The 18,133-nt window shown below is 43.1% G+C and overlaps 1 protein-coding gene across 4 annotated transcripts in view; it reads left to right on the top strand.

Annotated features, from left to right (window-relative positions):
- FKBP15 (FKBP prolyl isomerase family member 15) overlaps positions 1-18,133 on the top strand; it is a 49,436-nt gene that overhangs the window by 26,045 nt on the left and 5,258 nt on the right. For 3 of the 4 annotated variants that reach the window (XM_037494955.2, XM_054689456.1, XM_054689455.1), the window contains exons 14-26: positions 310-416; positions 1,669-1,783; positions 3,448-3,557; positions 3,855-3,962; positions 4,386-4,480; positions 5,248-5,350; positions 10,091-10,262; positions 11,879-12,015; positions 13,585-13,740; positions 14,517-14,669; positions 15,632-15,757; positions 16,250-16,357; positions 16,590-17,284. In XM_037494955.2, coding sequence (XP_037350852.1) covers positions 310-416; positions 1,669-1,783; positions 3,448-3,557; positions 3,855-3,962; positions 4,386-4,480; positions 5,248-5,350; positions 10,091-10,262; positions 11,879-12,015; positions 13,585-13,740; positions 14,517-14,669; positions 15,632-15,757; positions 16,250-16,357; positions 16,590-17,284 — 2,185 coding nt within the window. The remainder of the gene's footprint in view (positions 1-309; positions 417-1,668; positions 1,784-3,447; positions 3,558-3,854; positions 3,963-4,385; positions 4,481-5,247; positions 5,351-10,090; positions 10,263-11,878; positions 12,016-13,584; positions 13,741-14,516; positions 14,670-15,631; positions 15,758-16,249; positions 16,358-16,589; positions 17,285-18,133) is intronic. The other variant, XM_054689457.1, reaches the window with a different exon arrangement.

Genomic DNA, 18,133 nt, shown 5'->3' with positions numbered 1-18,133 from the left:
TGGAGATATAGCTGGTCTGCTCGCTGTAGTGCATTGTCAGTTTTGGAAATCTGCACTCAGCTAATGAGACCTCTCCCTGTGTGTAGTTCTGTACTTCCTGTCAGCTCATGGGATCACAGGACTTAGTCAGATGAACCCCAGAATACCCCATTTCCTCCCACTGACCCATTGTGAGGTCTCCAGTAGAGTTGGTTTTAGGAGACTGAGGAAATTGGTCAAGTTTGGAGTGTGTTGAAGCGAAGATGCTGGTCCAGACTCTTACCAGAAGCAAGGAATGGGTAATAGGGACAACTTTTTGCTTTGTCTTAGCACCTCAGCCACCTGTTTCTGGGCTCCAAACACCCTCTGCTGCCTTAATGGCCATCGCACCTCTCGATTCCCACCCAGCTGTATCTGGAAATACCCAGTCCTTTCAGGTAACCTTTTAAAACCATATCTGTTATAAAGCTATAATTTATTGTAGTTCTAGGCTGTCTCTTCTTTCTGTACAATTCATAGAATACCAATTTCCCACATTCAAAGTTTATAATTTTTCCCCTTCCTAAAACATCCCTTCTCCATCTTTTTAACCAAGCAAAGAATTTTCTGCCTTATAGGCTGTTGTAAAGACTGAATGCAGGGGGCCTCCCCGGTGGCGCAGTGGTTGAGCCCTGGGTTGCGAAGCTGCCCGCGGCCTTTGCAGCGCCGGTTCGATCCCCGGCTGCTCCCCAGCCACTGGAGGAGGGTCCCACATGGCACGCAGACTTCTCCTGCCGCCCGCTGCTCCCCTCAGCAGTGTACTTCGGTCCTTCTCCCTGCTCTGCTCCCTGCTCTGGCTCTGGTGAAATCTCTCACCTTCCCGTGCTTCTGACTATACCCAGTGCTTGTATAAAATAAATAAAAATAAATCTTTAAAAAAAAAAAAAAGACTGAATGCAGGAACAAGCAAAGCACCTGGTGTAAGACTTGGCACACAGAAAAGGCCCAATCAGTGCTTATCTCCTCTTCTCACACTTGTCTAGTTGAGGGGTATAGTCACGTTTTCTGTATACTTCTGTGTTCACAGAGCTGATGGGCTAAGATTCTGCACTAAAATCAGCAGAAGAGTTCTGGGTTGAGATGGAGACTCTGGAAAATACAGCTGGGCTTTGCTCTCTAGTTACAGGTTTTCCTACTATCCGAAAGTTGAGTGTTCCTATTTGGTATGATTTAGTAGGTTGGTTATTTTTGTTTTACAGCTGAGGTGAGCAAGGTTCAAAGGGTATTGAGAGCTCTTGGTCACCCATATATGCATACAAGAATCTAGCAGAGAAAGGTATCCTTTAGCAACAGGCAGCTTTAGTTTGAAAACTCAGTAAACACTTTCCTTTTACCTCAGCGGAAACTAAGCAGAGTTTGCTTAGTATTAAAATTTCTTAATACCTGCTTAATTAAGTCATTCCACCAGAGGACTGTGTAGTGACCTGAGACACCTTTCCCTCGCTTTTTGAGTAGGACTTCAGTGACCAGGTACCACTGGGTTACGCAGGTAACTCTCCTACTGCTTTTCTTAGTACTGAGCTCCAGTTGCATTCATTTCCAACTTCAATAAGTTTGAGTCTCCTTTTGAGTATCCACTTTATTCATCCAAGACAAAACAGAAAAGATGTGACTGTTTTATAAACCAGCTATAACTTGGCATTTTCTCAGCCCTATGCAGGTTTGCCAGCTTATGCTTATCCCCAGGCATCTGCAGTCACCTCGCAGCTGCAGCCCGTGCGGCCCTTGTACCCTGCGTCTCTCTCTCAGGCACCTCATTTTCAAGGTAGGAAGCAATCCCCTCAGCTTCTCATCTTCCACTCTTGCTATGCTCTCCTTCCTCCCCTCTGTTTTTCATTTATATTCCAATAGTTCTGTACCCTATTTTTCTTTTTTAAACAGCTTTGTGGAAATATCACACATATCATATGATCCACTCATCCTAAGTGTACAAATAAGGACTTTTAGTAAGTTTATAGACTTGCACAATCTTCACCACAGTCCAACTTTAGAACACTTGTTATTCCCCTCAAACCACTCATGCCACTTTCTGTGTTGTTTCTTGAATTTTCTCCTGCCAAGTTTTTTAGTCTTCTGTCAGCATGGTTAGAGTTTATAGAAGATAATAAATGAGGGCCTCCCTGGTGGCTCAAGGGGTTAAGCATTGCACTATAAGGCAGTTTGCAGCTTCTGCAGCAAGAGTTCGAAGAACCCTGGCCAGCCAGGGAGCAGCCCACATGGCACAGCAGACCTTTCCTGTCTCACCTGCTGCAGTGTATTTCAGTCAGTCTGCCTGTTCTATTCCCCACTCTGTCTCTGGTGAATCCTCTCACCCTCCATATCTCTGGCCTGTACCCCAGCTCTTGTATGCATAAATAAATCTTTTTTAAAAAAAGATAATAAATGAGTGAAACGTGGGAGGAAATTAGGAAAAAGCAAGATGACTGTTGGTGGGTGTTCAGTGTCGTAACTGAAAGCTGTTTTTAAAAATTTTGTTTCATTATGAAAATAATGTGTTATAAAAAAAGTAAAATATTATAAAAGGGTATAAAGTGAGAAGTTACTGTCCTCCATCATGGAAACCCCTGACCATAGGAAGCTGTTGTAAACAGTTCACAAATCTTGTGTGCAAGTACAAGTAGTTATCTTGTGTAAAAAACCAAAACAAAATAAATATAAGCAGCTGGGGTAGAGCCCCGCCTTATTATTCTGAAATTTGTCTTTTGCTCATTTATCCTTCCTGGTGTTAGGACAGTGGTAGGAATAGCAACTATACCCTACTATATAATTTGTGGTTCCTTGAATGAGCGTTCCTTGAATGTAGCCTTTGTCTGGAAGCCCTGTTTCTCTTCCATGGGGGAAACCATCAGATCTGCCATCTGTCTCCTCTGCGAAGCCTTTCCTGATTGTGTCCATACCGCCCTCTCACCTCCCAGCCACCTAACTGGTATTTGTGTCACCAAAGAGTAAATCTTGCTTTTCTCTGTGCTCCTCTTGTATCTTGTCCATTTTTTGCACTTTAAACACTCTTTTGTAATGATCTGTTACTATATGGGTTTCCCCACCAGACGGAGCTGGCCAAGAGCAGAAAACTGTTTTATTCTTTGCTGTATTCCTGGCATCTGGTATAATGCCTGGCATGTAGTTGGATAAATGGGAAGCAATCGAGCTGCTAGTGCCAAGGCAGGCCAAAGTGGGCACAGTGGTGCCCTTGGACCAGACTGTAGCCCTTGCTATATCTTGCGAAGCACAGCTAGTTATTACCAATTTTGCAAGCCCTTTTATCTCCTTTTCCACATTGTCTCCTGACTGTGAATCACCCATAGCACTTCCTACTATCTGAAAGTGTTGATTTCCTTCTTTCCTCTTCTGAAAGAGCTATTGGCATTTCCCCATGCAGTATTCTCTGCTCCAGTTTCCTAAGTTTCTTTTTGACTTATGTCTGTTTAGGATCTGGTGACATGGCTTCATTTCTCATGACTGAAGCCCGGCAACATAACACTGAAATTCGAATGGCAGTAAGCAAAGTGGCTGATAAAATGGATCATCTCATGACTAAGGTGACGGAGTGAAGGGTCCGGAATAGGTGGAAAGTGGGGGTTCTGACGGGGTACAAAATGGGACAGCCGAGGTTATAGATCTGTTTTTCCTTGGCTTCCCGTGTTCACAGTGTTTAATAGTTACTTCTCTAAAAGGATAGTTACTATCTTGGGATCCAGTTAGTGGAAAAGTTGAGCTTTCTATAGAGAATCTCAAAAACTCATCATCCCCTTCAAAAAGAGTGGTCAAATACTGGGTAAATTCTGTTTCTCCACTTAAAGATTTCTCATCAGGTCTTTTGGGCATCACTTTCATAGGTTGACGAGTTACAGAAGCACAGTACTGGCAATTCCCTGCTCATTCCTAGCATGTCAGTTACCATGGAAACAAGCATGATTATGAGCAACATCCAGCGAATTATTCAGGTGAGGGGTGTGGGAACAGAGCACTCAGTCTGGAAGTCTGCCCAGGCTCCTTCCCCAAATGCACTGCCCTTCAAACATTTACTCCAGAAGCAGAGAGTGTGTGATAAACATGACACTGAGTTAAGAAATTCTGGACAATCTGTTATTGCTTAATTTGGCTCAAGTGACTCTCACTGTGTAGTCAGGACACTTTTTTGGACCATATTTTAGAATTTTGCTTCATTTTAAAGCGTTAATATGCTGAGTCCATTGAACATAATGATTTGTAGCCATGAAGTATTATTTGATGTGTTGGTGTAAGTATTCTCTGCATGTGGTCCTTTATTAGTTTAGTCTAGTTTTTCATCTAAAACAAAATTGTGTCACCTGTTGATTCCACTTTACCTGGCACGCCTCTCTTAAATTTGTGTATTTTGAATTTAGGAAAATGAAAGATTAAAGCAAGAAATCCTTGAGAAGAGCAGTCGGATAGAAGAACAAAATGACAAGATTAGTGAACTAATTGAACGAAATCAGAGGTAATGACAGGTACGGGGCACTGGCTCGGATGGACAAAATGCCCAAGTTAATGGACATGTTTGTTTAGGGCACTTTATTTGTATTGTGTTGCTTTTTTCCCGACTATCACGTGAATGATTGCTTTTCTGAGAGACATTTCAGTAAAAACTCGGTAGGCTGTGATGTAAGGCAGACCTGTGTTTGATTTCTGGCTTGCTGTACTTTTTGTGTACTTTGCATTTTTTTTTATTTATTCCTTCTGGCCCTAGTTTTCTTATCTGTAAAAGTGGTATTAATACTTAAAAATCTGTGGTGCCAACTGTTCTCTCTTCTGTGTGTATGATTTTATCAACCAGAATGTCTAATTGTCATGTAAATCCCAATTTTGTAATTCTTTATATTCTTCCAAAGATTTGGAGGGCCCAGAGGAACATATCACAGTATATAGAAGTTTACTTTAAAAATTATATCTCAGCTCTGGTGTCTCTTTCCACATTTTGGGGTGGCAATGGGGGAAGGAAGCCACCTTGCAGTCTTCCTAATTTTCTCTTTTCTCATTCCTTTTCACCACCCACCCTTCAATTCCACTCCTCTTCACCGAAATTCAAAGCCTTCACCTCTGTTCCAAGATTTTCTTCCAGACACAATTAGCACAAATCTAAGGAAAGTAAATGCTTTCAGACTTTTTGCTGAAGGTGTAGAGCCATGTTGTAAGGACAGAATGTGTGGGGTTGTGCCTGCTTTACATGCTGTGCTTGATCAGTAGTTTCCCCTATTTATCTCACAGATATGTTGAGCAGAGCAACCTTATGATGGAGAAGAGGAACAACTCACTTCAAACAGCCACAGAAAACACACAGGCAAGAGTATTGCATGCTGAGCAAGAGAAGGTAAAGTCTCTGGGGAGAGAAGAGCCCAGGCCAGGATGTATAGAGCTGAGGAGGGCTCGTCGGTGTGTACTCACCAACCTACTTCTTAGCAGACTTTTTGCCATCGTGAGGAAAAGAAACTAGAAATCTTCCAGCAGATTTTGAGACATCTGCCATCCAGGTTTCCATTTTATTGTATGCTTTGCATTGAGTTGACCCCAAAACTTTCACAGATCTTAGTAATTTAATTAAAGTAAAAACTACACAACTTACTAGAAACTGAAGTTACTCTGTTGACAGAATCACCAGAAAACTCCTTCTATGCAATGTATGTATTTAGTGAAAACAAATATTTTTAGTGAAATCTGAGATTGTTTATAGTTTGCTTCTTCATCTGTGTTTAGTTCCCTTCTTCATCTGTGTCTGCTAAAGCATTTTGAAGTACCTCTGTGTGACTTCAGTCAGTTCAGAACTAGGAATTTTGACCTATAATCCTTGCCTGTAGTCCTCTAAGGAAGACTGAAGTGTCCTGGTTGGAATCGATTAATTCTGAAGCCCACTCCTGTTCTTACTCCGGTGACACCTTTTATCCAGAATGGATTCCTTCTTGTTTGAGCTACTGCCCCTTAGCTAGAAGGAGATCTTGACCCTTTCATCTGAGCTTTGTTCAAAGGTTAAGAAATCATTAACGGGCCTCCCTGGTGGTGCAGCGGTTGAGCCCTGGGTTGCGAAGCTGCCCACAGCCTCTGCAGCGCTGGTTCGATCCCCAGCTGCTCCCCAGCCGCCAGAGGAGGATCCCACATGGCGCAGAGACCTCTCCTGCTGCCCGCTGCTCCTCTCAGCAGTGTACTTCGGTCCTTCTGCCTGCTCTGCTCCCCGCTCTGGCTCTGGTGAATTCTCTCACACTCCTGCACTTCTGACTGTACCCAGTGCTTATATAAATAAATCTTAAAAAAAAAAAAAAGAAATCATTAACATTTTGAGTTTTTCTTGAAAACATGAAAAGCTGACCAGAATATTTATAATATGTGGAGTTTACTCACTTTATCATATTCTGACAATATGATGATGTCTTCCTTATGTCTTATGCTCTTGTTCTTTGTGTTGTCTTAGCCAGCATATCCAGGGGTATCTGTGAGCCCTTATCCTCTGGCAGCAGTACTCTGTGCTGCACAGCCCTGCCCACCTCTAGCCCTGCCTCTGTCCCCTGCTTCTGTCCTGCTGCTCTTTTCACCATTGCTTGCTGTGACTGCCCCAATAGCAGCCTGTGACATTGCCCTAGAGTTATCCCACCAGTCCCCTCTAAATGTCCTTCTGTTTCTCCTTTCTCTGTTCTTTAACAGGGTCAACAGATGTATTGTTCAGCATGGCAGTCACTATTCAGGTCTAAAATGACCAAATTTTTAGGTCAAACTCACTTGGGGAGCTTGATTAAAAATGTTTTCTTAAATTCCCCCTCCAGAGATTCTACTTCAGGGTATCTAGCTGAGGGGCCCTAAAACAATTTTTAAAAAGCTTCCCTTGATTCTGATATGCCGCCTGGGAGAAGTTCAGCTCTCCTCAGTGGTTTCTTGTTACAATCTCTGGCAGAGGTACCTGGACACCTGTTTTTCAGTAAATTCACCATGTGACTCTCGTAGATCAGTGGCATCTGTGTGTGTGTTCTGTTTAAACTTCATTGGTATAAATAAGCAGGAGGTCAGTTTGACCTGCAGGTCAGTGCTTGCTCACCGCTGAATTAACTTACTGATCCACTGAAATGTTTCATTTTGTTTAACTCCAGAATAGCTTATATAGTACATTGAACCCTGCAGATGCGCTCTCTTAAATGGCCAAAACAGTAGTAATAACAACAACAGTTAACAACTGACATCGGTCAAATACTCATGAGGCCTTAAGCACTGGGCTTTCTTTACCACATCTGTTTGGGGAATCTGCTGAGTGTCACTGTTTTGAAGGGTCAGGTACTGAGTACCGCATACTTCACGTGGTCACCTTTTTTATTTTGAAGATATTTATTTTACTTATTTACAAGAACTGGGGTGTTGGTCAGAGGTGCAGCGGGTAAGAGGATTCACCAGAGACAGAGTGGGGAGCAGAACAGGTGGATCTACTGACATACACTGCTGAGGGGAGCACCCGGCAAGACAGAAGAGGTCTGCTGCAACATGTGGGTCAGCTCCCTGGCCAGAGATTGAACTCATGCCACAGTGGCTTGCGATAGCTTGATAGCCTGAGACTTTAACCCCTGCTCCACCAGGGAGGCCCTGTATACAATTTTTAATTGCTTTATTTCCCTTACCTTTAGGAGATCCAAAGTATTTGATTTTTTTTAAAGATTTATTTATTTATGCATACAAGAATTGGGGTGCAGGCCAGAGGTGTGGGGGGTAAAAGGATTCACCAGAGACAGAGGTGGGAACAGAACAGGCAGATTGACTGAAATACACTGCTGAGGGGAGCAGTGGGCAAGTCAGGAGAGGTGTGTTGCTCCACGTGGGTAGCTCTCTGGCCGGGGATTGAACTCATGCTGCAGTGGCTGCAGATAGCTTCACAGGTTACGTCTTAACCCCTTGCACCACCAGGGAGTCCCCAAAGTTTTGATTTTAAATGAAAGCTATAAAACTGATGAAGTTTTTGAATAAGTATTAAACTGAGATTGGCACAGTGAGTACTGTAAGGAACAAGTGATAATAGACAACTGTAAAAATCCATGTAAAGTATCATAGAGATAGTAGCACAGTGTACCTGTCTGTGAAATTAACTCCATAAAGATGTTGCTGTCCAAAAGTCAAAAATGGTCATCAGCAGGGCAACCATTCACTGCCTTTCCTGTCATCTGATTTCTCATTTCTGTTTTGAACATGGTATTTGTCACTTGTTTACCATTCCTTTTTGTTGGCCATCCTTTTAATTATCATCATCACCAACACCGGTAATGCCCAGAATATCACTCTGGGGTTTTCCAAAGTCATCAGTTAGATTTCATCAGATGTTATTTGGGAATGTTTAACTGCTATTTGGCTATTACAGGGCACCAAGTACAACATATTGAGCAGTCAAAGAAGTTGAAGTGTTCTCTTCTTTTATTAGCTTTGTTCTTCCAGGAACCCCCAAAGCTGTCCTCATGTGACCCATCTTTACATTACAAGACTAATAATGGTACAGTACTACTAGGGAGAAATTATAGGCTCAGAAGTTGACTGCTGTTGAAGGCATCCAATCTATACTTTAAAAATATCCCTCTCTTATTAGAAAATACATGTTTATTGTAATAAAGTTAGAAAATGGTAGGAATACCATTTCTCATGCATCAGCTTGGTAAAAATCCAGAACTTGGCAACCACTGGTGAAGCTGGTAGGACTATAGAATGGTTCATGGAGGGGATTTGATGATGTGCAAAATCAGTCACATTTACTAGCTGAAAAGCATCTGGAAACCTGCAGGCACACCTGCACACAAATGACATGACGCGTGTCCAGGATTATGCATCGGTGTCATGTTGTGTAATGGGAACAGGCTGGAAACTATCCAAGTGTCCTGCACTATAAGAATAAACTATGGAACGTTCACATGGTAGGATGCCACAGTACTTTAAAACAGGAAGATCTGCATGTACAAAGAGAGAGTGTATAAAACTCGCCACCTTTTCTATGTGAAAGGGAGAAGTAAGAATCTCATTGGTGTTTATATAATCACTGTAAAGATGAAAAAGTATCACATGGTCACCCCTGTAGGGCATGAGGAGAGGAGTTAGTAGGGATAGGAATAGGGCCAAGACTTCTCATTGTTTACTTCTTTATATCTTTTAAATTTTTGAACAAAAACATTATCTTTTCCCAAAAAATCATGTGCGAGGGCCTCCCCGGTGGCGCAGCGGTTGAGCGCTGGGTTGCGAAGCTGCCCGCAGCCTCTGCAGCGCCAGTTCGATCCCCGGCCACCAGCGAGGATCCCACATGGCGCGCAGACCTCTCCTGCCGCCTGCTGCTCCCCTCAGCAGTGTATTTCGTCATTCTGCCTGTTCTGCTCCCCTCTCTGGCTCTGGTGAATTCTCTCACCCTGCCGTGCTTCTGACTGTACCCAGTGCTTATATAAATAAATAAATCTTTAAAAAAAAAAAAAAAAAGCTTGAGAAAATAAAATAAATCAATAAATTAAAATAATAAAAAATTTAAAAAAAAAATCATGTGCGAAACAGAAGTATATATAAACTGCAATCAAAAGAAAATGTGTGTGTGTATGTGTGTTTATCTCACCCATAGCTCTTTTAGCTAAGTTAGCTATTGCTAGAAATACAGATATCACTCAAACTCTTTTTCCACAAGTGTTTGTTTTGCAAACATGGAATTTATGTATGATTTGAAAATGTTCTTTTAGCAATAGGGTGTGACTGTATCCCATACCACTAAATATTTTTTCACATCACCTTAATAGCTACACACAGAAGGTTTATCATAATTTCCATAAGCCCATTTTTAGCATTTTATTTTTCTGTTCTTTTGCAACTATGGATTGTACTATCTCTTATATCCTCATAGCACAACTTTGGTCATCTTACATAAATTTCCCTAAGGATGAAGTTCTGCAAGGGAATTACTGATTAAAGACTTTGCACATTTCAAAAGTTTGGTTTAATGCAGGTTGAAAGTGGCCCTAGTTCCCTTCCACCCAGGTCTTAGTGTAGAGTACTTGAGGTTGTGTCTTCCCTTAGAGACAGAACACAGGTGTTTAAAGTGACATCATACTTTGCTGCTATCCAGGCGAAGGTGACGGAAGAGTTAGCAGCAGCCACTGCACAAGTGTCTCATCTGCAGCTGAAAATGACAGCTCACCAGAGGAAAGAAACAGAGCTGCAGGTGCAGCTGACAGAGAGCTTGAAGGAGACAGACCTCGTCAGGGGCCAGCTCGCCAAACTGCAGGCAGAGGTCTCAGGTATGTCACCTGTGAAGGGGGCTGGGAGCTTTGCCATTTAAAGTAAGGAATTAAGGTATTTCCTTTCTCTTAATCCACATGGCCTAATCCTCATAAGGTACACAAAGGACTGAGCCAAAAATTAATGTGGACTAGGATAAACCTATATGATTGTTTGACATAAAGGACAATAAAAGATCTGACTATTCATTTAGAGTTGATGGGTGGCCATAGATTGCTTTATTTGGACTGGTGTTGCTGTCAGTATCTTTGGTACTTATGGTTGGCTTCATAGGCTGGGAGGAGTTCATGTGTTCCTCTAATACATGACACAGTGGAACTTGAAGCAGATACTTCCTGTAGTCCTGGCCGCTTTCTTAGAGTCTGGGTTGTAGCTCTGGAGGCTGGCACTCAAGGCCCCTCCTGCTTGACTTATCTCCATACTGTTTCCCAGTTCACCCTGAATGGGTGGTGTGTTGACCAATACCACACAGGCTACTCCCGCTTCAGCACGTCCTGTAGTGCTTCTCTTGCTTTTTATCCATGCTATTCTCTGAGCTTGGCCGCGCCCCTCATCACCAGTATTTGCCTCCGGTTTTTCCAAAGTCTGCCTCTTTGAGAAACTTTCCTGGTTTTGTTCTAGAACATTTGATCTTCTTAAAGTCCTTTAACTCTGGCTGCAGTATTATGGCCATATGGCAGTTAGCCACTGACCAGCACCATTTAGAATGCAACCTCTCTAGAATGCAAGCTCCTGAGGGCAAGGATGGTGTCTTGCCATCTTTGTAAAATCCTTTCCTCCAAATCTGTGCTAGGTAAGTGCCTGGCACAAAGGTGGTGCTCAAGACACTGTGACTCAAATAGAAGCTTCGTGCAGACCAGCCTATTGATTCATGCGTGTTAGTGCACAGACACAAATGTGCTAGAGCAGCAGCAGAGTTGGGAATAGAAGCAAAGTTCACTTGCCTGTTCGAGCAAAAACACACTGATGTCAACTGATAAAGTGGTAGCTTGAGGACAGATCCCTTGCCTTTCAGAGGAGCATCTGGCTCGTGTGAGCAATGATCTTAGATCTGAAAGTCATATGGGTGTTCCCTTTTCTCCTTTTATGGCGCCCTGTGTGACAATTATCTCAAGAAGAACCAAACATTTTCCAAAAAATTTTCGATTCATGGCACTTGTTTAAAAAAGTTCCCCTTAGCTTTATTTGAGAGAAGGAATGTTGAAAGTAAATGGTGGCAGTGTCCCAGCTGCCAAGAAAGTTGAGAATATCTTACCCCAGCAATGAGAAAGGGCCTGGACCAGTTCTAAATAAAGATCAGTCCACTGTGTTGGGATGGTGATGAAAGGGATTTGTGGGTGGTGACACATCTCAAAGGTGGTCTCTGACTGCTTGGAACATTTTATCCCGTTTTGTATGTGTAGATGCTAACACATAATGACTTTCTATGGGAAAAATGCAGGTAGGTGGGGTGACAGTTTATGGCTTGATAAACCTATTGCTGGTCAGTGAGATGTGAAAGAAGTTAAAAGTGCTCTTGTAGCAGGACTGGGAGGCGGCGAGTTGCAGCTTTGCAGGAGCTGCTGGGATGCCATGCTACCCACTGCAGCTAAGTCTGTTTGCTGTTAAATCCCAGAGCTTCAGGAAACCTCTGAGCAAGCACAGTCCAAATTCAAAAGTGAAAAGCAAAGCCGAAAACAGCTGGAACTCAAGGTGACAGCCCTGGAGGAGGAGCTGACTGACCTTCGGACCGAGAAGGAGTCTCTGGAAAAGGTAAGTTCTATAATCAAAGTTACTTGCTAGACCCAAGTTGCCAGGATTAGCTTAATAAGCTTTTAAAGATTAAAATAGTTTGTGTTCATTGTAAACGATACAATCAAGACAGAAATTATAAAATAAAATTTATCTTTTCTCCCTCTGTAATTCATTGTTTATATTTGTACTTCTAAACACATGTATAAATATCCTTCCAGATTGTTTTCTGTGTATAAAACACAAATACATATGCTGATGTCATTTCTTACAATATAGTGGGATCATGTTTATTGCTTTTTTTTAAATGTCATGGGCATTGTACTAGTAAGAATGAGATTTTTTTTTTAGCTACTGCATACTGTGCTTTTTAGCTACAGTCGGCTGTGAGGCTGCACCATGATTTAAATCCTATCAGTGGATACTTACGCTTCTCCTGTTTCATTATTTCAACTTTGCGGCTGTGAACATTTTTGTACTATGTACTAATTTTGCAAATTCATTTAAGCATTTTCATAATTGCTTGAATTGGAATTCAGTATTTACTAATATTGCCAGATTGTCCTCAAAGGAGAACATACTAGCTCACACTTCCAGCATGATGTAAGCCAGTCCATTTCTGCACACTTTTTCCAGTCTGCACGTTCGTCAGTTTTTCTAATCTTTGTAGTTTGAGAGTGAAATAGCCTATCTTGTTTTACTGTGTATTTTTTGTTAGTGGTAAAATTTTTATGTATTCAATATCTACTAGTTTTTATTCTGTGATTTCTCTTTAATATCCTTTGTCTTCTTTCCTATTGTAATATTGGTTTGATTTGATTTGGAAACACTAAGGGTATAAATCCTCAGTCAGCTGAAATAGCTTTCTAGTTTGCTGTCTTTTACCTTTATTTCCATCAATAGCATATTTTGTTTTAGAATTTTACTATCGGAGATGTACTAGCCTCATTGAACCAGGTGGAATGTTTCGTTTGCTATTCTGGAACAGTTTAAATATAAAAAGAGCAAATTATTTCTGAGGTTTCAATAACACTGTATAGTAAAGTCCTTTTGGCCAGTAGCAGCAGCTTCAACCCCAGACCCCTGAGGTGGTTCTTTCAAGAGAAAAGTTTCTTGTATGATTTTACCAGGTTTTTAAAAGCCAGTTCCTTCTGATTTTCAGCTCTTTTCAGTTTTTCATCTTTACTGATACCATTAAAGTGACATCATTATAATACACAATCTATATGAACATGGTCTGTTGCTTCCTTAAAGAGAGGATAATCTGTGGACTTTGCGATTTGAAAGTCTCTCTGTGAGACTGCCAGGTCCCCATCCAAAGAGAGTCGACACATTTCCTACCAGTAAGATGTGAAAGCGTCCTGCTTCCCTCTACCCCCCACCATTGGGGTGTTCCCCATCGCTCAGTGGCATGGCAGACAAGGTTCTTCTTGTCACAGTTTTTCTCACACAATAGCCAAGAATATAGGGAAAACTTAAACTAAAAATAGTTTACAGAAATGAAGTAAGGACCCTGTGAGGTCAGTACCGCCACCCCTGTTTATACCCCATTAAACAGCTTAAGCTCATGATGGTTCTTCTGTTCCCAAGAACCTTTCAGAACGGAAAAAGAAGTCAGCGCAGGAGCGCTGCCAGGCTGAGGAGGAGATAGATGAGATTCGTAAGTCACATCAGGAGGAACTCGACAAGCTGCGACAGCTCTTGAAAAAGACTCGCGTGACCACAGACCAAGCAGCTGCAGAGCAGGTAATGGGAAACTGCGGCACTTTGGAATAAAGGAAAAGCATGAATGCTCAGAGAGAAAAGCTTCTAGTTTCTCCCTCATCTTTTAGGATGACATTTCTTATAGTTGATGCTCTCACTTTGGAGAAAAGTGCAAGAAAGCAATCCAGAAATCAAAGAGCCAGAAATCAAATAAAGAACTTCTTTCTCTTTTAGTGAAATTTATAAGAAAAACATGGGGGGAAAATCTTTATAAAAAAGTTGCAAACATGGTAAGACCGAAGTCCTCAACCATGGGACACCACCTGTCGGGCACATTGTGTCCTGGAAGGGGTCTGTTTAGATGGTCAGGAAGGGAAGCCAGGGGTAGTTGCTGATACTGCTTGGTATCTCATCCATTGGACAGCCCCTTTTTCATTGTAACTTCATGAATTCATGTTTGTGTCCATTTAATTAGAGTGAATCGATGTCCTTGATTTGCTCCACCTCTGGGGAATTTTAACAAAAATAAATTTTGGAATTTCTCAAATGGTTAGGGCCCAGACCCTGGAAAGTAGGATGGTGGTAGGACCCTGCCCTCCAAGGACCAGTCACACCTTTGTCTGGCTACAGTGACTTTGGAAATTCTAACAACCAGGGGCCTCTTCTTACTTCCATTAAAAAATATTTACCTAAAAAATAGTCTTTCAGTGCTTCCTTATCAAGTCTGGGCTGTTAGCTTTTTTCTTTGGCCTTATGAGATAAGCTACCCTAGATGTGCCTGGATCCCCCAGAATCTGATCATTACTTTCTCCTGGCAGCTCTCGCTAGTGCAGGCAGAGCTGCAGACCCAGTGGGAAGCAAAATGTGAGCATCTGCTGGCCTCTGCCAAGGATGAGCACTTGCAACAGTACCAGGAAGTGTGTGCCCAGAGGGATGCCCATCAACAGAAACTGCTCCAGCTTCAGACAAAGGTAGGTGTTTTCCTGGGCCAGAAAGCTGAGGTGGCCCATTTAATCTGAGACCAGCAGATTATTTGAGTCTTGTGAGTCCTTTTGAGCCCTAAAGAAGTTGATAGCTTAAAAATACCACACTCGCCCAACGCCCAATGTTCCAGTTTATCAGCAATCTTTCACATGCTAATTTGGACAACAGATCAGTGACCTAGAACAAGAGAAAGCAGCAGCAGTGTTCTGGAGCACATTTTCCATTATTAATCTTTCATATATTAAGTAAATATTTGCTGAGTGCCAGTATGTTCCAGAAACTATATTAGGGAAAGGGCTTACAAAGAACTTGGCCTTCAACAACCTCACAGTCAAGAAAGGGAGACAAAGATAAGCATTAAATGCTGTGGGGTGCAGAAGAGAAGTACTTCAGATTCCAGGGAATCCTTGAGAGGAGGAGACATTTGAGCAGAGACAAGGAGGACAATCACTTTGGTAACCTGGAGATGTGGCCTGAACTTCCTGGCTCTGAGGGTGGAATGGGACTCAGGGCATGGAGGGATCATCTGGCATAAAAAACGAGAGAAGGAGGAATGGATGAGGGTCCTGGCATAAAAGTCCTGGAGGTCAGTTTCTTTCCTCAAAGTGTCTAGTTGAAAGCCTTTGACACAGATGGTGAAGACAGCTTGCTAGGTGGCTGCTAATGTCCAGTGTGCGTGTCTGTGATTAAAATTATAACTCCTTCCCTTTCCTTTATATTCATGACCTGATTCGGGACAAGGCAGCTGACCTTGTTAGGAAAGAGGAAGTGATGTGAGTCGAAACAGAGTGAGGTGGAAATAAAAGCCTGGGGTAGGCATGGAGAAGGGGGATGCCAAAGACCTCCTTGAGGTGAACTCTTAGTGCTTGGACGGTTCTCCTCTCGGCTTTCCTGATTTTCAGCCGGTAGGTCCAGGTTCCCAAGGCCATAACCACGGTCTGTTTTTCAGTGTTCAGCCCTCCAGGCCCAAGTCACAACCCTGACAGAGCAAAATGAACAGCACATCAAGCTCTTGGAGAAGAAAAAGTCCCAGGGATCTGGGGTTGAAGCTGCTACTACTGACCCCTCAGAGAAGGTGAGCTGTGATGCACAGGGCCCAGCCACAGAGCAGCAGCATTCGCAAAGAATGTGGCCAGATATCATGTTGATAGGTTTTTCCTTAAGTCTACCGGTGCACCACTTCTGTGGCTCAAGTAAAAGTTAACCCTTGGGAGCCTATCACTTTGGTGGCAAATCCAGAGGGTTTGGACATACAGGGAAGGGCCTCTGAATCTCAGGAGTGGAGTGGGAGGTCCAACATTCTCCTAGCCCGTGGGGGTGCTCCGTGGTGGTCTGGGTGGGAGGGAACATCTCCAGGCAGTTTGGGGCACACAGACGACAGCTTGCTTGCCCTTGAGAGCAATTCTGTCAAAGTACTGCTCACAACCAGCTGTGTCTTGCCATAGAGTTCCAACAGGGCTTCAGCTTTGCCTTCCAGATCCCTCTCAGGAATTTATGTGCATCCCTCAATGACTTGATTTTGGCAGCATACATCTTGATGTTTTTCTCCCCTTGTGTTTTTACGCAGGTGAAGAAGATCATGAACCAGGTGTTTCAGTCCCTGCGGGGAGAGTTTGAGCTGGAGGAGTCTTATGATGGTAGGACGGTGCTGGGGACCATCATGAATACAATCAAGGTACAGCTGATGATTCCATCGGAATGGGTGTGTTGTTAATTTATTCGAGGCTGTTCATTAGTGATGAGGATGCTAGGGAAGACTTATCTGGGTTGATGTGGGCAGCCTCCTACAAGAGGAGGAAGCAAAGTCGTTTTGAACTGGATGACCAGTTGTATTAAGGACTGAAGGCCTAGGAATGCCTGCTGTCTTCCTGTCAGTGAGTTTTTCCTTCTCCTTGGCTTTTAAACAGATGGTGACTCTTCAGCTGTTAAACCAACGTGATCAAGAGAAAGAAGAGGGTAGCAATGAAGAGGAAGAAGAGAAGCAGTCTCCGAGACGCCCCCAGGAGCAGTCAGCCTCTGCCAATTCTGGGCTGTCTCCCGTACCCCCAAATGGGGAGAGGCAGGAGTCACCTGTGGTGCCATCTGAGCAAGAAGTCAAAGAAACTGTGTCATTGCCTCCTCAGACCCTCCCTTCTCCCCAGGTTGATGTACACAGAAGGAAAGAGGAGCCCTCAGAAGCAGAGGTGCTCTCACAGACAAAAGATGACCCACCTGAACTGGCTTGTGTCCTTTTACACAAATTTCCAGGGCCCCCAGCTTCAATTCCCCCTCAGCCTCCAGGCCCTGTAACCATTGACTCTGAGTGTGAGGAGACTCTAGCTGCCAGCCCAGTGGCACCTAAGCCCGACAGCCCATTGGGAAATGCCTGTGATGGGGAGCAAGAAAGTGCCACAAGACTCTCCTTGACTTCAGACCCCAACAGGGAGGACCCACAAGCCTTAGGACCAGAAAGTCCAGGAGGAGAGCCTCAGCCTCCAGAGCTCCAGGAAGACAAGGACGCCACTAGCTCTGCTGGTCCTTGCAAGGAGCTGTCGAGCACAGAGGTGGTGTCTACAGCTGCGGGAATAAACCTTGGACCCAGCCACTGTTCTAGGCATTCCAGGTATGCTCCCCTGGGTAGTTGTAGGGACAAGGCATCTGTATGTAGAGGTTGTCTGGCTTTTCTAGAGCTGGCATCTCACTCCTCAGAAACTCATTCATTCATTCATTCATTCGTGCATTTATTAAGTAACTCTAGGCTCTGTGGAAGGCGAGGCAGAATTGGTTCTTCAGTTTGAGTCTCATGGGAAAGAAACATTTTTAAAAGTATGATAATTTTTTTTTTTTAAATGTGTTAGCAGAATAAGGAGGTAGTTATTCTGCTTTATACAGAGTAGATAGGGAAGGATTCTGCAGAGGTAACTTTTTAACATTTAACTGAAGGGTGGAACAGAAACTACTATTGCTGAGAGCAAGAGCAGCATATGCAAAGGCCCTGAGGTGGAAGGGAGCACGACACAATCACGGAACTAAAAGAAGGCAGAGTAAGTAGGAGAGTAGTGTTCAACCGAAGTTAGAAAACAACGCGGGGTCAGTCGTTAGGTTTTATGTCCCTGTTAGAAGTTTGGACTTTACAGTGAGAAACTACTAAAGGGATTTAAGCAGAAGAGTATTTTTTCTTTTTAATTTTGCATGGAGGCGTCATGTTGGTTTATAATATGTATGTGATTGAGTGGTATAAGATCATACCTCTTCAGACGTATGTTACCTCACCACGCCCACCATCAAGGCATCCATTGGCCTCTACTATGGTCCATTGGGCCCCCTTCATACTTTGCTCTCTACCTTCCCTCTCCCTTCTGGTAGCCTCACTTTTATAGTCAGAGTTCTAGACTGTTTTTGGTTTGCTTTTGTGTGACCTTTGTTTTCTCTGTGTTCCACATATGAGTGAAACCATCCATTATTTGTCTTT

This window comes from Talpa occidentalis, unplaced genomic scaffold, assembly GCF_014898055.3.
Source record: "Talpa occidentalis isolate TD23 unplaced genomic scaffold, MPIMG_talOcc4v2.1 talOcc4.7, whole genome shotgun sequence".
NCBI classification, from domain to species: Eukaryota; Metazoa; Chordata; class Mammalia; order Eulipotyphla; family Talpidae; genus Talpa; species Talpa occidentalis.
This window is presented reverse-complemented; position numbering and strand designations above follow the sequence as displayed.